Below are 24622 nucleotides of genomic sequence, written 5' to 3' on the forward strand. Positions count from 1 at the left end.
AGATATACAATACTAAGGGTGCCTTTTTTGTGACTCATCAGTCTTTACCAATACAATGCTGGTGAAACAGATTTTGTAAATACAGTTAAAATTGGGTTTGGACTATTATAAAAAGCATTTTAATATGTTTTGTGGCTTTTGAAACAAACCTATGTTATCATTGCTTGCTAGGATTGATTTGAAAATCTGCTGCAAGCTCCAACATTTGAGACTTGAAATTTGGATGCTGAACAGTAATTTTTATAGTACGTTTATAGTATTGCAAACACAATTTATATATACAAATGATAATGAACATGTCCCATGGCAGACACAGTCCAAAAGTCCAGCACTGCTCATGATACTGAGATGGGAGAATGATCTTGCTGGGTATCACTTTTAAAAAATGAGCTGAAAAATAAGCTTCCTACTTTGAGAGTAATAAGTGCTTCCAGAGTGATCCTTTAATTGGCCTTTGATCCACACATGATTCTTAGCCTCAGATAACTGTGAGCAGCTTTGATCACATCTGTTCAATCTGATCATTATTGCATAGTTTGTGAGTGGAAATGTTGAGGGTGATTATAAAGGGTTATTGATGAGGAGAGCAGGAAATAGCCTAGCCTAACCCTCACAGTCATTTTGACTGATTACAGTAAATGACAGTATGTAGTTCATGACATTACCAAAGTTACCAAATTTGGAGATACACATTTTTCATTGGATAGCAATGACATGCAGATAAATAATCCTTTTGCAATGTATTTTAAAATAAATAAATTAAGCATGAATACAGTAGGAAATTAACTAGCTATTTAAGCTAACCTGGTGACCAATTACATCAGCTGTGACCATCTAATACATTATCCAAAAGGCTACATTTAGAGCCTCAAGAAATCTTCCTAAACAGCATTAAAACATCTGCTTATGAAAATATGCTCTAACCCATGACAAAAGAAAGTAATAGTAAAATAGTAAAAATGAAACAAACATCAAAACCTGCTGGTACATTTTTCCATATCACCACAACTCTATCGTCAGCTGGTGAATAACAGCTGTGTGCACTGTGAAGAACACATGCGGCAAATAAACACAAATGTGCATACTCACTCCATCTTGTAAAATATGATGCTCTCTACCTCCTGAGCCACAGCCATCCCATTCATAATAGGTATAGGTACATAGTTATGTTTGTATATGTTTGATATGTTTTTTTCATGGTTGTTCCAGGACTATTGGAGGTCAGATGTGATGAAATGGACTTCTTGTCAGCATGGATTGTGTCTCCTTCAGCACTACCATTTCTTTGTCTCATCTGGGGTAAGAGAATCAAATGCCACACTGGAGCTATCATTACAGTTACCATAGCCTTTTCAAGTCACATCCATGTAGGTCATTCAGCACAGCAGTGGGAATCCTGACTTTATTGAAGCCTTAACTGAATTTTCACATAAGCATAATAGATTCTGTATGTTTACTTGCATGAGTTGCCTTCTCAATCTGGCTTTTTGAGCAACACAGGTTTATGGTGATGCATGCACTGTACAATCACTGTACTCTAAGTCTACACACCCCTAGTAAATCTCATACACATACATCTTACATTGTGATAATCTTGTTTGAGATGCCAGGTTTACTTCAGTATAAATTGGCTTACTATATACTGTATGGCTGGTTTGTTTTGTGTTTGTTTTAATTTTTATCTGAGCCAAGCAGACATCACCTAGACTATCACGATGATGAACTGGACCTACTAAAACTGTGATCATTCTTAGCTTTTGCTGCTGTTATTGCTTGGTCCAGAAATAAACCAGAAGCTCCATCTTTTTCACTCTTTTGCTGGGTGACCGTTGTCCCTATGAATAGTTGGTAACATTAAAAAATAGTAACAGGGAAACTCAGTGTCTGGGTATGGACCTGCCAGTAAACTCCATTAATATTCCCCTTCCAACGTTGGAAAATTTGCGCTGTTATGTGGTTACCCCCTCTCTATAATAGCCTTCTTTTCATGCTGCCCTAAAGTGTGGCTGTTCTTAACAGCTTTAAAAATTGATCTCAAGTAGCCGGATAACATGTCATGCGAGCCATTGCTTTTGTACAGGACAAAATGCAGTGGGTGATGTGACCGTATGGCAAATTTTCTCAGCTGGAGGTAAACTGTCTAGTATTATTTTCACTTCAGTATTTAACCTTTGCAATGACAAGTCAAAATGAGTTAGATAAGATTGATGCCATAGGGGCTAATGCCAAGAGGCTATTAGCTTTGCTTAGTATAAAGTGTAGAGGCAGCTAGCCCTTCTCTCTCCAAAGTTCTGGCACCTTGATTCTGTTAACACATTGTATTTATTTATTTCTGCAGACAGATTGAAAGGACATTTTGTCAGTTTAGAAAAAGTTACATACTGTATTTCTTGACAAACATCAATGTAGCCGTCCATCCAGGTACCTCCCTAAAGTCACTCCCCCCTTCTGCTGTTGTTTAGGACTACAAATTGTCTGTTTGTGCATGGATTAAACAAACAAAACACAACTAGCGAGCTTCAGAGGTGTTGTTATATTTAACAGAACCAGGATAGCGTTAGATAGGTTCCCGTTTGTATGCTCTATCTGTTCCTTTGAAGAAGGAGGTACTTTTGCTGAACAGCAGCTTCTGTGGCCACAAGTGGTAATAACAAGATCGTTGCACATTAAATAAAGCCGCCAGCAGGAAACAACAAAAACATGTCTCTTAGTGAGGTGTTTAACATTTTGTTTTACTTTTGTGATAAAAATTATTGAAGCACAACGAGAAGAGGCATGAAGTCAAACAGACTCAGTAATACCAGTTACTGTACATGGTTTGCCAACAAGTTTGCTAACATTAGCTAGCTTAGCATAGCCACAATAAACTATGGTAAGACTTTTGGGCAAAACCCCAAAATGTATTAAATTGAGTGCAGTGCGATTTTATTGCTAATTAATTCAACTTGTTGTAGGAGGAAGAATGTGTTATTTCTTTATTTAAAAGTTTGCTCTCTTTTCGGAAAATGAAAACTGAGTTTTATCACTATATTTTGCTATTTAGTATTTTCTATCAAGAATAATACAGTATAATACTCTTTCAGCAGGCACTGAAGATCAGTATTGAGTATTCATTTATGTAAACTCTATGCAAATGTTCTCCTGTGTTTGGTTGTTTGTATGCATCCTCTGTAATGGCCAATCTTGCCCTTCATATTTGACGTGAGGTGACTGGTTCAGCCTTGATCTGAGAGCTCTGCCTCTCACTCATGTTGTCAGACGCAACAGAGCATGCACTTCACAAACAACTTGGTCATTGCTTCAATGAAGGTCAAGATTCAAACAGCCTAGTGGAATCAGGCTGGCTCCTCTGTGGGGCATTATTTAAACGTGATTTGCGCTTAGATATTTGGCACTAATTGGAGTATGCAGCTGCATTTGGCGCCTTGAACTGAATATATTCATAAACTCCTATGTATAATAATCATATAATCCTAGCCCAAGTTTTAGAGGCTCATGGGTGGTCTGCTTTAAGGTTACCTTCCTGATTTAAGCACACTGCACCAATGTCACCTGAGAGTCTGGTTGAAGGATAGCCAACGCCACCTATGACAAACAAGGGGGATTAAAGTGATAATCATTACTCTTCCCAGGAGGAATTAGCTGGTGGGACATCGACATTGAAGAAAAACTGCTGGTGAACGAGGTCTCTGATACCCCAGGCTTTTTTCCCTCCCCTTAATATCCTATCTGCATGGCAGATAGGGGGGATTTAATTTGCAGTAATTACTTTATTGACTCATTTTCAGTGCCGTATCACTGCAGTTTCCCATCAATAAAACATATGCCAGGATGAATAATGTGGCCAGACACAATGGGGTGCCTTCTCAGACAAAATACCACAATACTGCATCCCTGTGGTGTATGTTTATGTCATGCTTCCTCTTGTCCTTTTTTATTTGCTCCATAACACTCTTCACACATACTCAGCCTTTGTTCTTCTCCACCTCTTTACATTAACTACAATCACATCTCTTTCATCCTCTACCATTCCCTCCTTCTTTTTTACGTCTCCAGGCACCCAGGCACAGCAGGCCTTCAGGTCTGAGCCCAGGAACCTCACTGTGCGGATGGGAGCCACAGCTGTGTTAAGGTGTGAGGTGCTACGGGCCTCAGGGACTGTGCAGTGGGTAAAAGATGGCCTCCTCCTGGGACCTCAGAGAAGCCTGCCAGGCTTTCCACGCTACAGCATGATTGGAAACCCCAAGAGAGGTAAACAGGATACTCACGGAATAAAGTATATGGACAACTGGGATTTGATGGATCTATCCAAGCTAAATAAATAAACTTATTTGATAACAGGGCCACAAAAATGAGTCATCATAATTAATAAACCTTGTAGTAAACTCTATAGTTGTATGGAGCTTTCAGTTACTGAGTTGGGCAAAGAAAAAAAACCCATATAAAGAATTAACTCTAAAGATCCAGTTGAGTAGAGTTAGATAAAATAACTTGGTTAATGCATAGCTAATATGTAAAGGTAATGTCACTATGATGTACCAAAAAAAGTAACACAATAACATGTTGTCAGTATTAGATTTATCCTACAGTATATACTTATTTATTTTCTTGTGACATATAGTTCATCTGATTTTAATAGTAAAGTGCTCCTGTCAGCTGAGGAAGCATCCAGCAATACAGCTTGATGTTGGCTACTCTAAAAATAAATGAGATGATGTTTTTGCTATGGCATCAAAGTGTTGTAATAAAGCAACATAGACATTACGAGAACCTTATGGCACATTGGCTGTATGGGAGCATCTGTGACTGAGGAGGTGATGTGATTGTCAACAGCCTCTCACATACACCCCTCACTGTCCCACACATGTAAAGAAAAAAAAAAGAAATTTAAGCAACAGAGTGTCAGCAAATCAGTGAAATGTGGCAGGGAATAAAGTGTGTTGCAGAATCTGCACCGCAGTCTATAAAAAGTAATAGCCAATTAGAAGGCAATCTTGAGTAAGAGAAGAGCATCTGTTCCTGATCAGCCTGCAACTAGACAAGCTGCACTTCACTGTTGCACCATGTGTGAAACCACCAACAACATATAATAATTGAGAGATGCCCATGCATACATTGTCCATGCTTATTAATACCTAGCATTTTCATCAACACAACAGCAAAGTGTTGTTTGTCAGCTGATTAGTAATCAGTGATCAAATTATTAATTATTAATAAATCATAAAAGCAGTTACAAGGTTCTAAAAAAACTTGCCTGTTTTTACATCAATAGCTGCCAAACACTCAAACTTACACTCATGAATAAAATACCCATCAGCGCAGGTACACTTTACCAGGAAAAGAAAAGACTGATGTATGCAATCACTTTACACTTCACAGAAAAAGCAAAATCATTTAAGATGACACTTGACTGCACTTGATACTCCACCAGTTTTCACTGATTGTCACCATCAATGATGTTTATTGATGCTTAAAAAAGCCTGAAATCACACACTCACGCAGACAAGAGAGGCCAGCATTGATTTCAACATATACTTTACAGTAGATATAGCACCCTTTAGATTCCCCAAGCTGCGGCAGTAATGTAAATTCGTATTGCCATGAGCCCAGATCTAGGATGTCATGCATTTGTGATCAACAATGTGAATTATAAAAATAAAACTGCTCGTTCAAAGCACGAAAGCATTAAGTGCAATTTTTTTCTTAATTCATTTACAATGATTGATCCACAAGGTTAAATGTAATTGTAGTACAGGGCATGCAGCCTGTCAATTAGACAAAATTTAATTATGAATGAACACTCCTGAAGACAATGTTCACAAAATAACGTATACTGGAAATATTATCTATCTTTCTTAACTAATAACAGATAGATAATATCACTATTTTTAAAGGTGCTTTGTTTAGAATTTAGTGACAACTAGTGGAACACACTTGATAGAAATGTAATATAATGTTTTTAAGTATGCTTTAATTAGTATATAGTCACCTGACAATAAGAATCATAGTGTGTATGTTACCTTTTTAATGTAATGCTGAACAGAGCCAAAAAAAGACGTGATAAAGAACCTCCAGATGGTTCACACATCATCTTGTGTGTATCTGGTACAGCAGAAAACAACTACACAAATGACAATATGAAATCTTTGATCATAGAAAACAACACACCAAATGACACACAACATTAATCACACATTAAAAGCTGTTCTGAAAACTTTAATTTTGATTAACGATTTGAATATGGGCAGATCAGTGCACCGAAGGACGGGTGATGTGGTCATGGGAGCAAGAGTGGGTGAGCAGGCAAGCAGCAGAGTTCTGGATGTACTGAAGTTTATTTAGCACTTTGGATGATGTGCCATAAAGAATGCTGTTGCAGTAGTCAATTCTGGATGTGATGAAAGCATGGATCAAAGTTTTGGCAGCAGAAAAGGAGAGTGATGGGCGGAGACAAGCTATGTTTTTTGGTGGAAAAAGGCAGTTCTGGTGATTTGTTTGACATGGTGTTCGAAGGAGAGGTTGCTGTTGAAAATGACTCTGAGTTTGTAAGCGTGTGGGGCAGGAGACAGAGTGGAGTTATCGATGGGGAAGCAGAAGTTGTGAGTGGTGTTGGCGAGGGATTTGGGGCAGATGACTATCATGTCTGATTTATCACAGTTTAGTTTGAGGAAGTTGGCTTGCATCCATGATCTAATTTCAGTGAGACAGTTGGTGAGAGTGGAGTGGGTTGCACTGGTTATGGATTTAATTGAGATGTAAAGCTGGACATCATTGGTGTAGCAGTGGAAGTGGAGACTGTGACAATGGATGATGTTACCAAAGGGGAGCATGTAGAGGATGAACAGTGGAGGACCAAGTACAGAGCCATGGGGAACACTTACTTCAAATGGCCACATTAAAGTTAGCCATAAAATGTAATATTAGATCTGAGAGAAGACCATATGAACACTACTGTTTAAACAAATTTACATTCATCTATATAATTTTGATCTTTTCAACACATCTCTGTGTGTAAAAATAATAGTAAATTTACTGGATAAATGAAAAATAAAAAAATCATATTGCTATTAATACGCGCAGTATTAGTCATTGTGCTGTGTAGGATCACCTTTCTTCATTATCGAACAACATTTAACAATAACAATATATCAGTGTCTTCATCTTTAAGGCAAATATACGCATGCACAATGCATTCTGCTGCCGCAGCCGTAATGGCTGTGTAGTTATACTATATCCCAAAATTCTGAAGGCCCCTAGTCTAAATAAATACAGAGTAATGGACAAATACACGAATCACATTGCAGCCATCCCCCATCTCTCCTACCATAAATACATACTCTCTGCAACTTCATTGAACTATTTGTGTGTAATTTCAGGAAAGAGGAATATGATTAATAACTTCAATGTCTCTCTCTTAGTGCACTCAGTGATAACTTAGATGTGAAAATTGCTTCTGGTTGGTGTTAATTATCTCGCCAGCTTACTTGACACATGCTTTTTTAGACCTGGGTGGTTGTCAGACCAAGATACTATTTTGCACATGTTAGTAGGCTGTGAGCCAGAGAATTGAGAACTGGAGAACCAACACTGAACATCATCTAATCCCCACAGGTTATGGCAATGCATCAAACAAATCAAGCCCCGTTGGCATGCCAGACTATCAGAAGAGAGATACAGAGAGAAGGACTCTGCCTGGCATCAATTAATAGACAGTTTATTCAGTCGGTGTTGTGAATCTGGGATTCGATTTCTGTTCGGGAAATTCATTCTGTAACAGAATGTCTCTGCTATGAGTATAGACAACCACTGGCATGTAAATGTAAATGCCTGCAGCAGGATGTTCTCAGAAATGTTTCCATTCTACAGAAATAAGAAAATGGTCTATTTATAATCTAATCAAACACAAAAGTCTGTAGTAGGGTGTGTTACCGTATTGAATTGAAATGCAGATTGTACAGATTGCTTTTACTGTTAATTTTCCCATTTAACTAGTTGACAATTGCCTATAATTCAGACACACTAACATCAAAAGATGAGAAATAGGGCCTTCAGGAGGTACTTATCGATATACATGCAACAGCTCTAAACAGTGGGTGTTATATTTAGCGGTGTGTAAGTATAACTACAGAAACCTGATTGTAATCATTTACATGTATTTAGTGTGCACATCCTTATCACAACATAATGTTTCACAGAAATACATCTCTCCATCTCTATTTCAGGGCAACACCATCTTCAGATTGAAAATGCTCAACTGGAAGACGACACCTTCTATGAATGCCAAGTGGGCCGGTCTGAGAGCAGTCGAGCAATCATTTCCAGTCCAGCCTGGGTCAATGTGCAAAGTGAGCAAAACTATGAAGTTTTGGAACAGAGAGGATCTTGGGGGCTTATAAACATTTATTTTGGCAGAGCAACAAAATGACGTATGATGTAAAGAGTACTGAGTAAGCATCCTCAGTACTCCAGTAACATACACGACCTCTTGACCAGCAATCAGCATATAAAGAGCTGTTAAATATTCGTTTCTATTGATAAAGAGCTTTAATTTCCCTTAATACAAGGCAGTTTCATTTGAAGCAGCACACACTTGAATTCAGAGACTAGATTTAATGTGTCCTTGGTACAGTAAAACTCAGCAGTTTCCTTTATGCAGAAATCATATTTAAAGCATGTATGAACCATGAAGGAAGTCCTATGTTCTTCTAATTTTTTGGACAATATTTATTTTTTTCACAAGCACTATTCCATTACTGCATGTTTCAGTAGGTCTATGGGTATAACCAGCAGCTGCAAAATATATAAATATCAGTATAGCCTGCTTTCCCTGACAGCCTCAGGGCGAACCATGTCTTTCCCTTGCATAGGAATAAATTATAACACAAGTGATTGAGAAGTTCCAACTCAGACATGGGCTGAAATAGATGTAATTGTGTGACTATATTAGACCACCTGTTGTCACTCAAGCCCATATGTGGCAAGGAAAAGACTCTTTCTTGTCCAGGCGCATTTCATTTACTTACATCCCCCACCCTGTTCTCTCTGTTGCACAGTTTCTCCCTCCCTCTCTCTCTCTCTCTCTCTCTCTCTCTCTCTCTCTCTCTCTCTCTCTCTCTCTCTCTCTCTCTCTCTCTCTCTCTCTCTCTCTCTCTCTCTCTCTCTCTCTCTCTCTCTCTCTCTCTCTCTTATAGGCTTTCTCTTTGGTGACCATGGAGAGGGTTTTTTTGGAGGGGGGTTGCTGTGGCGATTCTAGCAGCCTCACTTCCCTCTGGGAAGAAAACAGGTTTTTCTGACATCAATGGGACCGTGGGAGGGATGGTTGGTGGTGTGGAGTAGGAGGAGGCATGGACCGCAGACGTCTCCTTTGAATGATAGTGTTCTGTTCTACACTGCAGCAGGCCTACACCTGCAGCCACAGCAGGCTAGACTCCCACATTTATTACCTCAGAGATGCCTACTGCATGTGCGCCCACATACACAAAGTCAACACACTTGCCTCAGGCTTTGTTGAAAAGGTCAAACTGTGTGGGAATTATGTTTGTGTTGCACCGGGGGTTGCTGGTAGTTGTATCTACCATGACTGAAAGCTACTGCTGCCCTGTGCTCCTGACGTGTTGAGATCTGAATCCTCTCCACACACATCTCAGCTGGTGTTTTTGCTTGGCGTTCTTGGGAACACTTTCCAGCTGTTGACTGTTGAAGATGGACAGGTGCAGCTGTGCTGTTACAAAGGGCACAGAATGAAGAGACTGACTTAAGAAGTAATCTGCAGTCTTGGTCCTAAATGGTCATTTGTTCCACCCCACCAAATGAACTGATTCAAAATACATGACTTAATCTGGGGTTTGATAATGAGCTGATGAATTCAATTTCCTGTTAGTGCTGAACTGGGACTGGAAACGGTGCATCCTTTTGAAGAGTACTGTCTCTGATGAGGTCCCCATGGAATTCTCCATCACTGAACTACAGCTCCCAAGGCCCTACACCCCTGTCCAGTCAACCATGTCCATAGCCCATCAAGCCCTGCATCAAATCAAAACACAATTAACTCTTTATGAGGAGATACAGTGGGAGAGAGGGGGGAATGTGAAAAGAAAACAGAGATTGCTGGTCGTATAATTGGATTCTTGGGTCAGAGGGAGCGATATCATGACTGACTAATTCAAGATGGATCACAACAGGCACTAAATAGCGGAGATGGAGGCAAAAATGTCAATAAACCCCATCCATGGGCTTACAAAGAGATGTTTTCAAGACATTTCCATTGGTGCAACATAACTCCTGTGTGTTTTGCCTTCCTGCAGAGCTTAGATAGGGGATTACTGCAATAGGCAGATCAAGTGGCAGTGAGTAATCCATGACAATAACAACCTCTACCCCCTCCACTGAAACCCCCTCCTCTGCTAAAACTTACCCCGCACTGTGCCCGTCACATACCTGACACATCCTGTGTCTCGGTTTATACCATTAGCCTTAGCATTTAATCCTATTAATGAACAACTCTCTCCCTCACCGCATTGCATGCCTGTACAGATGCCTCCTGCAAATGTTCAAGACAGTTTTTTGATGTGTTCTGGTTTTAGACTGTGTTACTCATTCAGTTGCCATAGTTGGGTCTTACAGAGATGTGTGTGTGCATGTGTGTGCCCATGTGTGTAAGCTTATTATCAGTGTTGGTTGGAGGTTAAAGGACATTTTAGGAACCAGGGCTATGGTGAGGTTTTTTGCGGTAGCTAATGAGTTTAGCACTTGAAGAGTATATAATGAGCCTTCATTTTATGATTCGCTGTTATGAATAATGGAACAACTTACAAATGGGGGCACAAGCAAAGTAGAACATGGTGACTTTATTCGTCTTCGTTCACAAAAAGTTCTGACAGTCACCCAAGATATAACCCCATCAGAGGACGATGTGTTATACACTGGTGTGATGGAGTGCATATTACAGTTCCAGAATGATGTTACAGTGTCAGGGTCTAAACAATTAGCAGGGGAATCTCTGCTAAATTGTAAAATGAGACACTATAGTGACAACTGAAATATCTTGTCTTTCTGATATTCTTTTAAATTAGATATAGATATAAGATTTTGATATAATTTTAAATCTATCAGTAAGACAGATTTACCACTGAATCAGTTCAGACAGTATGTGACAGAAATTTGTAAATGGTCATTTGGGAGAGAAGTGTCAAATAAGGATTAAACTGTTATGTAATGGATACAAAACAAAAGCAAGAGAGAAAGTGGCAGTGGGACAGGCAGGAGTGATAGGTGGGTGAAGGGTGATGGAGTTGGAGTGGGAGGGTCTTATTTCTGTCCTAGACACCTGCTCCACTTCTCCCCCATGAACAGAAGAGAGTCAGACGGGAAAGAGGAGACAGAGAGGAAGGGAATGCTGAAAAAAAGAGCACTGTTTCAGAAGCTTTCATTGCCAGAGATCACACACCTGAGACCTGTGTGTGTGTGTGTATGTGTGTGTGTGTGTGTGTGTGTGTGTGTGTGTGTGTGTGTGTGTGTGTGTGTGTGTGTGTGTGTGTGTGTGTCCTCATGCACATTTGAGCATAAAAAACAACTCCTTGTGCATGTACATGTGCATGTGTGAGTGGTTTCAGCTGATGTGTTGTTTCCCAGAGATAAAACCAATGAGTTGTGTCTGTCTGGTGTTGAGACGTCTGATTTTCCAGGCCTCCATTATTTTCTTAATTCAGTATAATAAGCTTTTTAGAGACTGTTTTATCCTCTGAGCCTTCTCCAATATTTTCCGGAAAATCAGCTTGATATCACATGTTAGACTGTGCACACGCTGGTGGCTGTTTTTAGAGAGAAGTGAGATGAATGTAGCTTGTCTTCACATTCACTCGCCTGTGTCAGTGTGTTTGTGCGTGCAAATCTGCATGCACTGTAGACTTGAGTTTATCTTTGGGTGTTTGTTTGCAAAGAAGAGAAGGTTGGTGCATCTGTATGTGAATGAGAAAGAAAGATGTGTGGAAAGAGCAGCTTATGCATATTGATGTGTGTCTGCTTATCTGCTCCTTTTCTGCCTTATCCATCCATCCGTCTGTATTTGTCTAATGAATCAAGTTTTGCAGCTCACTGTTTCTCATCTGAACGGCAGGAGCAAGTATGCGTGCCTATCTCTTTTTGTGTTCATACAGTATATGTACCTTAATAAGAGTGATAGAGCTAGAAAGCAGAGAGAGAGACAGGGAGACAAAACAAAGAACCAACAGGCAAGTAGACAAAGAAGGGGGAGAAAGAGTTAATTAAGAGTTTATGTTTGCTGTCTATTCTTTCCTCTGAGTGCATGTCTTGTAAATTGAATAGAATGTGTGTTTTGTTGTTGCCCGCATGTACTATCACATTTGTACAAATCATCCTGACTGGACTGATTAGGTCACATGGTTTGCCTGAGTGGATGTGATGGGTAGAGGGCTGTAATTCAGTCGAAGCTGGAACACACCTTCCCCCGCACTTCTGCAGTTTAACTGCAGTGGTCAAGAAGGATAGCGTGGGGAGAGGGGGGTGGGCTCGCGCTGCTAGAGAAGGATGATGGAGTGAATGAGAGATACAAGGAATGGGCCAGCATGATCGAGCAAGGAAAAAATGTGCTACCTGCCTGCCTCATTTGCGAACATACACATCATTATTCTTATTTTAGGATTTGTTAGGCTGCCAGACGCTCCTCGAGCACAACAAGTGATGCGCCCCTGTGAATCGTGTGGGCCTGAGTAGATTGAGAGTGCAGGGACTGTCAATAGATGCATGGCCCAGTCATCTTCTCAGGGAAGAGGGGGGGAAAACAAACAAATGCATCTCATTATTGCAGCACGCGCCTCTGCAGTGCTCTGGGTAACCCATCACAGTCCACACAGATTCAATTGCTTCTTTTAAATCAGTTTGAAGCTGCAGCCACATCTCATCTGTCTCAATAGCAGACTGGAGCCAATGGGCGCCTCTGCACACAGCAACAGCTCCTCCTAGTGGCTAGGAGTTAATTTCATGTGCCAAAAGAGAGTGGAGAAGAGCTGGATGGCTGGCTGGTTTGGTTGCTTGTTGTCCAGCTGGTAAACATTAGCAAGGGATTTATCTCTCAGACTTCAACAGCAACTATCATTTTGCCCCTGCTCTCCTCTGCAGCCTGTTTTACACTCACTTTTCATTCGTGCCATATCTCTTAACTTCTCTGCCAGACTCTTTTACTCACACACGTATGCTTCCTGTGCTTTCCAACTCCCTACTCCGTGTTTGAACTCAGGCAGCCTTTTCACTTGATCTCTGATGAAAAGAAAACAACCTTAACAGTAACTACAGTTTTCTAATTGTACAAGCTCACCCACCCGCTAAAAATTGGCACAATAGACAATCAGGTTTCTGTAGTGTGCGGATGATTGAACTGATAGTCTTGGTAGAGTGGCTCAAAGATCTGCAGAAATCTCTTTGATGATTGTTTGTGAAAGATTTCTTAATTAGTTATTTGTGTTAAAAGCTATGTGTTTTTTTATTTTTTATTATTATTTTATTTTTTTCTGGAATTCCTATTTATGGTCAGATAAAAGCATTGTTGAGTAGAACAGTGGAGAAGTGAAGAGTGCTTTGATCAGTCCAGAAACACATATTTAGCTTGGGGGTGATCTTAGAGGGGAAGTGTTTGGTGTTTTCTATGATAGATTAGCACTGGATCGGTTTCATCACTATTTCATCTCTGTATTCTCTTCATGTCCACAATTTGTATTCTAACTCAACAGAACATCAAACCTCATTGTAGTAAATCACTCAAAAGCTGACAGCGTGACATCCCAGTCACTCCCAAATGTTACAAGTGCTTTTTATCATATCATTGCATAAGCTAATATCCAAGATAATGCCAGCTTTCACTATCCCAAAATTTGTATGATGAATAATAGGTTGCTGATGTGATAATTATGAAACTGAGCTGTTGTTTCTTGTATTCAGTTCCTCCGTCCAAGCCATATTTTGAGGTGGACATGGCAGTACCTTGGGTAGCAGGGAAGAAGTACACGGTTACCTGCATTGCCCCTGATGCAAAGACTGAGGCTGAAGTCACACTTTATAAAGGTGAGTCATCCTTTCATCTGCACTAAATGGGATGGAGATGGTCAACCTTGATGGTTAAAACAAACATCAATAGTCTTTCTGATATCCCCCTGAATATATTTACATAAAAACAACCAAATACAAGTTCAGTAAAGATTTCTTATTTCATTTTCTTTGAATTGAAACGTTTGGTAACCTGTACCTTACATTTTTGACATAGGGCATTGTTTAATATCCTTGATTTGTACAGTATGTTTTGTTTATCTGTGATACTGCACATTAACTGTGGTTTGATTGTACGTGTATACAGATGTATTGTATGGAGAGGGCATGTGCACCTGTGTTCTCCCAAATGTTAGACAAATGTATCCTAATAGAGACAAAAAAGACTAATCTTAAACCTTAATCTTAAATCTAAAGAGTTGAAAGGAACAGACTCTGTGTGGGAGGAAATAGACATTTGAATTTCCAACATCCATTGACTTTACAATGCATATATAGTGGGTGTATCACAAGTTCCTTGTTGTTAACAAAAACAACTGCAATTTTACCGTTTTCTGTTTTTGCCTCTTGCTCCCTCTGTCACACCTATTACACTGTGTTCTCGAAACAGAGAGAGATGTTCTGTTGTTTTCTATTGGTGTGAATTTATGTACAGGGTTGTGTTGTAGGTAAGATATATTTATTTTTTATCGTTTGTTGTTAAAATATACATCTTCATTATATTTTATGATTTGTAATTATGCTTTCGTGATAATGTAATCTCAACACTGATTTAATTAGTATTTATTTAGTAAGTTTAAAGACAGGTTGAGGCAGTGGCAGTATTATGAATCTTGTTACACATGCACCCACGCACAGATACACATACTTATCATATTCCGGTATTTACCATTCCACAGGAGAATAACACTGATGTTTCTGTTTCACATGAACAAATTTACACGCAGTATTTTCCCTTTTTCTATGTGTTCCCCCCATTGTGTCTTTTAGACGGAGTCGAGCTGACAGGTTCAGAGTCTTTCACCATGTCTGGCTCAAAGGATAAGCTCCTGAACACGCATGCTGAAGTAACGTATGTGTTCACCCCCCTGCCAGACTTATTCTCCTCACCAGCCTGCTCAATCTCTCCAAGTCGTTCTTTGTTTCTTATTTTCTCCTTCTGTCTTAGTGAGTACAATGAATTTCTGCACACAGCGAACTGTTACTTGGCACTGTGCGATTGAATTAGCTTCTGTCAAATGCACAAAATTACATTCCAGCAGCGAGACAGATCTGATCCTCACCGGTTCGCCAGGTGCCTATACATTAAACAGGGCCATAGATTACTTTAATCCTGCTTGTCTCCTCTGTGTCAAAGATAATAACCTCTTGTCATATCCTGAGATAACACTGGTCCTGAGGAGCTGCTGCGTTGTTCAGCTCTATTGCAGAAGAGCCAAGGTCTTAAGCAATATTGATGCTCCTTCCTCATATTCACACTGAGCGTACACAGCAGTGGGCCATGTGTGATTGTTACGGTTGACATTGTACTGTAATTTGATATAGAAGACATAAACTGAAAAAGTAAACTAGGCTCAGAATAAACCCACTGCACTGCTTGTGTTACACAATATTGTATGAGCCTTTCGATGCACATCAACACACACATTGTGCATTTTTTAATATATTGTTATATGGTTATTGCAAGTGGCAAAACATGACCGTGACCATGATATGATGTTTTGAACATTTGCATGGCTTAACAAGAACCTCATTTCTATTTATTCTCTCCTTCTTCCTTCTCTCAAAGGGTCACAGCTTTGAACTCTGACAATGGGAAGCAGCTGACATGCCACGCCAAGAACCCCGCCCTTTTCCGGCCTGTGGAGTCTACAATGACCATGAGCGTGTACTGTGAGTGTCTCATCGTGTCTGTAAGCTGACAGTCAACGCCCCCTCTCTTAAAAAAAACGCCTCCACATAATCACAGACAAACATACAAATGAACACACAAGAACCCAACCTCAGAGAGGCCCACGGGTAACCAGCCTAGTGCGCTCAGTCTGTGTTAGTGGTCCAAGGAGAAACATTCAACCTGAAGGCAAACTCACACCTACTTGAAGACAGCATGAGCGTGACAGTCCTCACTTCACAAAGCTGTCACTGGTGGGCTGAGATTGATATGACCAAAGCATTGTCACCTGAAGATACATGGCAGTGTCTACAGTGGTGGCAAATCGATCAAAATCATACACCAACAATGTAATTCAATTAGTTTGGTTTAGGTTGATTGTTTTATTTAGCAAGATTACAATGATTTACACCATATCCCCAATATTACCCAAACACATGAACCATTAAACTAACTGAGATGGGTTATATCAGCAAGGCTTCAAGTACAGATTTAAAAAAAAAATTATAACAAACTAATATGGGAATGTAAGGCCACCAGAGTTAATAATAATGAATTCTACAAAACTAACCAAGAATCTTTTATGTTCATCTGCTCAAATTAAATGTAGAATCCACTGAGGAAAGAGGGGAAGCTGTTTCTGTTGCTTTCTTGTTATTATCACAAAATGTGTGACATTATATAATAAAACTGTTACTGGACCACAAAGGTTAGTTGACATACATTACCAGTCAAAAGTTTGGACACACCTTCCCATTCACATCAGTGAGAAAGTGTGTCCAAACTTTTGACTGTTACTGTACATGCTGTGTCTTTTTCTCTCATTGCATTAGACATTCTTTTTTCCTTTTATTTGGTAAGACAACAATGAAAGCTATTGTTGTGTGACACACCACAGCTTCTGTTTACTACAGTAGGTTTAGTATTTTCTACTCTGTTGATCAGTTGAAGTAATTGATTGTTCAGCCCTGAGAGTCTACCCACCTGCTTCTCCCAGGCCTAAATCATGTTGTTGATTAAAGTGGAGCAGGGCTGCTGACACTTTCCGCAGCAAGCGCTTCCTCCAGCTCTACTGCTGTATTATCCACAGGCTGACTAGACACTTTAATGTTGTCTCTATCTATACTCCTCCACATTAGATGCTGCTGCTGCTGATTTAACAATCACCAATAACCATGAACACTACTTCCTTCCTCTCTATCTCTCTGCTCTGTATTACAACAATAGGGCTCTGTGCTAAGTGCTAATGTTGCAGAACTTAGGACCACCGCTGCAGTCTTACTCGACATGCCAGCCCATCAAAGCCAGCGCGGTGGACATTTTCAGCCAGCCAGATTGTTAGCAAGGTGGCAATTTGTCACACTGGCCCAGGCTGTTCTCTGAAACTGATTGCAGTAATAACAAAGGCCCGTCCTCCTCTAATTTATTTTACTGCATATATTTTATTCAAGGGGGCTGTAATTTATTCATATTTCACGTTGCCTTATTACTGTTTGAACATCTGTTATTTTGCTTTATGGACTGGATCCAGCTCACTGCTCCCTTAATACTTAATGCTTTCATCAGATCTGGACCTCTTATCCCACAGTCATGTTGATGGGCCCAATTTATTGGCACTGTCTCAACAAACAGGGATGCTTCCTACTCAATTGCCAAAAGTGTTCTCATCGCAGTACAGTTTCTTTTTTATGTTATCCTATTGATGGTCACTTCACCACCAACCCTTCCCCACCTCCACCCCTCTCTACATCCCTTTTCTTCCCTCACCTTTTTCTCTTCAGTTTTCTATCCCCATCTATGCCTTTGTCAACTCCATTTGTACTTTTTATTTCTTGTTTATGGCCAGACCCTCCTCAGCCTCCAGTTATTGTGGGTTTGGAAAGAGAGGAAGTCAAAGCTGAGAGAATGCTCACGTTGGAGTGTGTATCTTATGGTGGAAACCCCCTAGCCACCCTCCACTGGACCAAGGTAATGCATATGTACCATCTGCTAAGGAAGTTTTGAAACACAATGTAACTCTGGCAAAATGAGTCATTTTAGTTAACGAACTTGCAGTGTAGGTATTCTAAGCTTTATTCTCTGAGCTACACTGACTGCACCATTTGGGACTATGCAAACATATCCTTGTCACAGAATTGATGTTGCCTCTCATTTGTGTATGATGGTTCATCTTTGTGTCAGAATGGGGACGTTCTATCCACAACATGGGAAGAGGACATTGTGGTCCAGAAGTCCAGCAGTATCCTCAACCTGAAGATCACCCCTGCAGACAACCAGGCAGTGCTTTGCTGTGAGAGCGTCAATCTGGTGTCCCTGTTGCCTCTGTCTGTTACCCGTAAAATCACTGTGCTCTGTGAGTCAAAATAATGCTTAATATAGTGCATAGTGCTGCACACACACACATACACACACACAGACAGTCACACACACACACACACACACACACACACACACACACACACACACACACACACACACACACACACACACACACACACACACACACACACACACACACACATACACACACAAAGCCCTAGCAGGATTCACAGCCATGGATTATTAAGGATATGGACATGAGGCAGAGGAATATAATAAGAGTCTTACCTCCAAAACCAATTTATGCTGTCCCAGCAAAATTCTAATGCTAATATCATTAATGAAACTAATGATTATTATGGCCGCAGCCCATATTTCCGACTGCCTCCAGATTAGTATCACTGCATGCTCTTTCATATGGCTACGCAAATTTAGCTGAATTGCTTCAATGCACAATCCTGAGGCAGTAAAGCCTACACTTTGTGCGACAGCAACACCCATGGTTAATAGATTATACTTTTCTCTCTGAATATAAGTGTTTGTTTCAGCAACAATAAAACAAATACAGAATTAATATTCAATAGCCTAGGGGTCTCATTTATAAAACAGTTTGCAGGTTTTAAACCAAAAGTTTATATGCGCACAAAAGCCAAAAATGGCGTTTGCCAAAAAATAATCAGATTAATACAACTGTATGTATGCAATAATGCATGCATTTTTCTTTCTATAAATCACGATCAACTTAAAAAATATGCATACATGGAGAAACGTCATAGCTTACTCTCTACACTACCACAATTAAGCATAAATGGTCAATGTAAAAGCCCTCATGAATATTGATGTACATCTTGTATATCAATATTTTACCATAAAATATAGGAGATAAGAGGAAAGTTTGAGAGGCTGACAGCTGCAGAGGCTTTTAATACAGTCTATGCAACAAACAAAACAATTCCCTGAAATTAAAAGTAGTCAGATAGTGGATCTATAATTTTGATATTAACATTTGATATTGAAATTAAATGTGTGAGAGGAATTCTTATACATCTGGTTTCAATTCACCACCTCACCGTCTCTGTCACCAATTTCCTGTCTCCAAAATGTTTGTACGCATGGCTCATGAGTCAGCTTCTGTACAGGTGCACACATTCAACTTTTTTGTGGGAATTGAAGTACATAGATATGCATTGAACTGGGATTGGTCCTTTCAGAAATCATCTCCTCATGTTACTGTGTGTAAAGGTGGTTGAAGTTATTCCAGTACCCCTCCTTTCCTCATCAGGCCCCAAACAGGCCCTGGTGCAATGCCTCCCAGTCATCCATTCAGGGATGTTGAACATGAGCTGCTGACTGCCTGACTGCGCTCTAGGCTCCGGCAGAGGCTGGAGGGCACAGAATAAGTCTCACTAGCGTACTATGAATATGCCTCCTCTACCTCACGGCATCTGTGTTATTTCAACAGTCTTTATGTGTGGCACGCACAAATTCACCCCTTTGGTGTCATATGGGATAGACACACATACGCACAAAGATCTACATACATGACCCCCCTATATCTGCCAGCTCAGTCCCCAGTCTTTGTATTCCCCCCAAGGCTTTATTGCACTTTGCCTTCAGCTATTGTACCCTGTCTCCCCCTGTGGTTAAAACGCTGCAGACTTTAGAAACCACATTGAAAACCTCCTGAGAAAACAAGTTGCCACTCAAAGTGATTTTCCTCCTCACCCTTGATACATCTCTATGTTCCACATCCAAAAATAGTTGCGCTGCCACTGTGATCAGAAAAGGTAGCTGTTGAATGTAGTATTCATGGGATGATATTTTTACTGACAGTTTTTTTGTATATTTGTGTGTGAATGTGTGTGTGTACATCAGTTGAGCCTGCAGAGGTGATTCTGTCAGGTTCCACTGAGGTCATTGAGGGACAAGAGCTGAGTTTGAGCTGCTACGCCACTTCCAGTAACCCCCCCGTCCAGATTCGCTGGTGGCTGGGTTACAAGGAGCTCAACACCACTGATGTCATTGTGGAAGAGGTAGGACTACACAGAACACAATCTGCACAAATCTGAGACCTACCTGAGGTACACAGGAACAATCTTGGCAAAATACAGTGTACACAATGTCTTATAATTGGTGATCATGCTGGGGGGCATATTTTTGTTTCTTTTTTTGTGAACACAAGGCAAAAAGCATGACAGATAAAGTGCAAAAGCATTGCCCCTCAGTCAAGCTTGCCTTTAGGGTATCAACAAAAAATGATTAAAAACCCTCCCCTTGAATTAGCAGAATCCTCAATATGCAATCTCACGTGAACCTCCATAGATGAAAGAAAATGGTAAGACCATGAGCAGTCTCTGAATAGGCCCGCTGCAGCTTTGCAAATGAATCACCAACCCATTCCAAAAAAGAGTATTATGCCACTCTTCTCCTCTTTTGTGTATGTTAATAAGTAGTGAATAAAAGCTGACACAGAAGATGAGCATTATTAAACAAGCTCTTTATTCATCTGGCAGCAGCATTTTCATTTGATCTTACACAAGGCACTCAGTGTGCTGTGTGTGAGCTTTAATGCATCTGAAACAGTGTGAGGTTAATGAAGACTGACGCTCCTGTCCGGTGTCTTTGTTAGTCTTTCTGACTGTGGCTTTTACAGTAATCACCTCAATAATAGCTTTAATAACCAGATGTGCTGCATAGGCATGACCACTATCAGGCAGGTGCAAAATGATGCTTTGCTCAATTTATAACAGTGTGCAAAGGAGGCGAGTCAGATGAATATGCTTATTTATCTCAGACCATGCACAACATCAGTTATTACAGCAGCTAATTTGCCATCTGTATTCGCCAGACAATCCAGTGTAGGTTGTTTTTCTCTGTGATTTTTTTTCTCTCCCCTAAGACAGAGAATGCCAGAAACCAAGGATCTCTGTCCACTGACTGAGCTGTCATTTGTGCTTTGTGTCTGCAGGGAGACAATGGTGGGATGACAACCATGTCCAACATGACCCACCAGGTCTCCCGGGAAGAGGATGGGCTAAAACTCACCTGTGAGGCTTTCAACCAAGGCACACACTTCTCCAAGACCCAGATCACCAAACTCAGTGTCTACCGTAAGTGAGTTTAGTTTTTTTTTTAAATGTTTGCATTTTTAGTAAGTATAACCACCATAAAATATCAGAGTTGAGCGACATTTTTATCATTTGATACATCAATAGTGCTTCAGCAGGGGTCAATTATAAATGCAACTCTAAATGTCAACAAATGAAAAAGCAAACAGCACTTGACAAATGTAATCATGGTCACAGAATCAGCAACTATGCTTCAGTCTGCCTTGTTATTTTTGTTAGAAGAAATGTTGTTCGACCAGATTTTAGTCTTTCATGACTGATATTGACTTCAACTCCTTATACATGCCAGTGATGGTTCTAAATATGAACTCCTCTGCTAAACATCAACTAAAATTGTGAAAGAATTGTACCGAATTTTGAAACTTTTGTGCTCTTTTTATGATAGACCCCCCTCAAAAGGTATGGCTTAAAGCTCCTCCACAAGATGTCCCTCTTCGTTCAGGGACAAAGGTTCGTCTCATCTGCTTTTCCACTGGAGGGAATCCCACTGCAACCGTAACTTGGTTCAAGGTCAGTTCGTATAGGCATGTCTATCTGTATGTGTGTGTTAGCATGCCCAGAGTACATACACTTGAATGTGTAATATCACTCCCCTCCTGTTTTAGAATGGGAAGAAAGTGGCAAGTGCCCTGAAGCAGACATCCTTTGATATGGGTGTGGCTCGAGAGCTGGTCCTGGTTCTGATTCCAAGTGATAACATGGCTACCTACCGCTGTGATGCCACAAATGAGGCAATGAAGACCATCTCTGCCCATACTAAGCTCATGGTTCAGTGTGAGTTACACTGAAGCACAGCCCAACCTTTATTCCAGTCTAACTGAGAGAAAAAGTACAATATCAGATAATGGGTCTGATATGAACCTATTTGCACTGATTTTCAGCATTTTGTATTCTTGATCTTAATTGTCAATCAAGATTGTGTTTTCTCGTTTATTCCTTGGTCCCCAAGTTACAGCAGTGAGTATGAAGATCACAGCTGACCAGGAGGTGCTACGTCAGGGCCAGACGTTAACACTGGAGTGCGTGTCTGGAAGCAGCAACCCAAAGGCCGACATCTCTTGGAGTCTGGGCCCACTCAGGTTTGGCAAGGCAGTGGGTGGAAAAGCCCATAGCAAATAGTTCCAGTGACACATGTTGATAGGGGCTAAACACTTTCAAAACAAGTCTGAATGAATGATGTTTATCCTGTTAAATGTGGAAATATCCATGATTGTTTGGTGAACTTACACTACCCTGTTGATTGGATTTGCTGGATGGGATTTATACTCTAGGTTCCAGGGGGTGGAGAGCCAACCAAAGAAAACTCAGTTTGGTGGAGTTTCAGTGAGCAGTTCTCTATCCCTGAATTTGAGTTCACAGCATCACAACCAGAGGGCCATTTGCCAGGCCTACAGTCATGTGCTAGCTGAGGGGGCCAACACATTCTTCAAACTCAATGTTCTGTGTAAGTGGAGGGTTATGTAGTTTTTTTCCTTCTGTCTTTCTTGGTTTGTTTGTTTCCTCCTTTTTTTCTTGGCAAATGATCAAGAGATGTGGTTTGCATAAATCTTAAACGATGCATAATGATGATCTATAATGGTGGGGATGTGAGCTGCTTTGCTGGTGTACTTTTGCTCATAATATGTGTATGTGTGTGTTTTTTGTTTACTGGAAACCTTTGTTGTGATTTGTGGGTCTGTTGAGCTCTGCGGCAGTGTGTCCTAATTGTGCATTTGCTTTGCTGCATGGCCATGTTTGTCTTTGATGCCATTTCACAGGCAGCAGCCAGCCACTGCTTCAAAGCTTGGTGCTGTGTATGAGCATGAAGGAATGTCACTGTGTGTTTGTGCGGAGCTGCAGTTGGACAACAGTACTGTCACTCGTCATTTTAATGCCTGTCCCTTTCCCTCCCACATTACCTTACTCCCCCGTTCTCTAAGTGTGTGAAGTTGGTTAGATCTGGAATTATTGGTAGGATGTTGACTTTCTACTGGTTTGACTGTCATTATTAGTGTCTCTCTCTGCTTTCATGCTCAACATGTTTTGTGTGTGTTTGTTTCCTATCTTGCTGGTTCTTGTCATTTTGTATCTGTACCTTTTGCTCATGTATTTTTGGTGAAAATCCAACTTAGCTGTATTTGTGTGCTGTTTCTGTGTCAGTCCCACCAGAGTTCAGCCCAGACCAGCCAACACAGGTCCAGGTGGTGGAGGATGACATGGCAACTATCCCACTGCTGTTCTCAGCTAACCCAGAGGAGGTCTCCTGTGTTTGGCTGCATCGCAGGGAGAAGCTGGTCATAGGTGATCCAGGGCTGTGTGATGGCTCTATAAACTAGGTCCTAGTTGAGCTGAGCCAGCAAGTAAGCACTCAGCTCTGCCATTCAGGGTCTGAATAAAACATGGCAGGTTAGCCAGCATGGGACCCTGCCAAATGTAATTCTCATTATGGCTCTAATGTATGCAGTCTAAATGAGGATTGCTGTCTCCCTGAATACAACACAACGGTTCTAAACCTGGCTTCCCCTCCAGGCCGATGTCACCCTGCTGCACCCAATCTCTTTCTATGTTAACTCTGTTAGTTCCAAAACACACAGCCCCCACCACAGAATAACTGTATCCTGTATGTGAAAACCCACCTATTATATTTTGAGTGCTGTGGTACAGAAGGTTTCTCTCACGCAGCCTATTGTTGGCTAGATGTGGGAATCCAGCCAGTCCAATCAATAATGCAGGATTAGATGTCACTTAGAGACCAGTGGCCAGAGGACATGTGGTTGATGAGCGTGTAATGAATACTTAATTTACCATTGGTTTGCATGTGTGTCTGTATGTGTGCGTGTGTGTGTGTTCATGTTTTCATAAATAGAGAGGGATCTGCACTATGACTCGTCCGACGCGTTCTCACTGGAGATCAAGAATGTGACACGGAGGGACGCAGGAGTTTACACTGTTAAGTGTACAAATGATGAGGGTGTCAACCAAATTTCCATCATGCTGGATGTCCAGTGTAAGAACCCGCACACAGAGTATGCATGAGCAGGCACATACACACAAAAGCTGCAAGAGTTTTTGTGTTTCATGTTAAAAGTACAAGTGATTTTCTGTGTGATCATTAAAACAAAAGACATTCACAACAATAGAAATAAATGTCAATACTCATGCCTGTAGATTACTTTGCACATATTAAAAATAGTCTCTTTTTTTTGTCATTTTGTGTTGTTTTTTTACAATTTACTATTGTAGCTAG

General features: G+C 40.5%; 1 protein-coding gene across 1 annotated transcript in view; it reads left to right on the forward strand.

The window, feature by feature from the left end:
• The first annotated feature begins 1235 nt into the window (after positions 1 to 1235).
• Positions 1236 to 24622, forward strand: part of nphs1 (NPHS1 adhesion molecule, nephrin) — a 35985-nt gene continuing 12598 nt past the window's right edge. The window contains exons 1-16 of the mRNA XM_062422471.1: positions 1236 to 1299; positions 4057 to 4251; positions 8223 to 8345; positions 13954 to 14076; positions 15049 to 15130; positions 15848 to 15951; positions 17796 to 17917; positions 18131 to 18302; positions 20144 to 20301; positions 21237 to 21378; positions 21782 to 21906; positions 22002 to 22170; positions 22346 to 22475; positions 22668 to 22840; positions 23536 to 23676; positions 24242 to 24382. Of these exons, the coding sequence (XP_062278455.1) occupies positions 1236 to 1299; positions 4057 to 4251; positions 8223 to 8345; positions 13954 to 14076; positions 15049 to 15130; positions 15848 to 15951; positions 17796 to 17917; positions 18131 to 18302; positions 20144 to 20301; positions 21237 to 21378; positions 21782 to 21906; positions 22002 to 22170; positions 22346 to 22475; positions 22668 to 22840; positions 23536 to 23676; positions 24242 to 24382 (2164 nt within the window). The remainder of the gene's footprint in view (positions 1300 to 4056; positions 4252 to 8222; positions 8346 to 13953; positions 14077 to 15048; positions 15131 to 15847; positions 15952 to 17795; positions 17918 to 18130; positions 18303 to 20143; positions 20302 to 21236; positions 21379 to 21781; positions 21907 to 22001; positions 22171 to 22345; positions 22476 to 22667; positions 22841 to 23535; positions 23677 to 24241; positions 24383 to 24622) is intronic.

Source organism: Scomber scombrus, chromosome 7 (assembly GCF_963691925.1).
Source record: "Scomber scombrus chromosome 7, fScoSco1.1, whole genome shotgun sequence".
In the NCBI taxonomy this organism is placed as follows: Eukaryota; Metazoa; Chordata; class Actinopteri; order Scombriformes; family Scombridae; genus Scomber; species Scomber scombrus.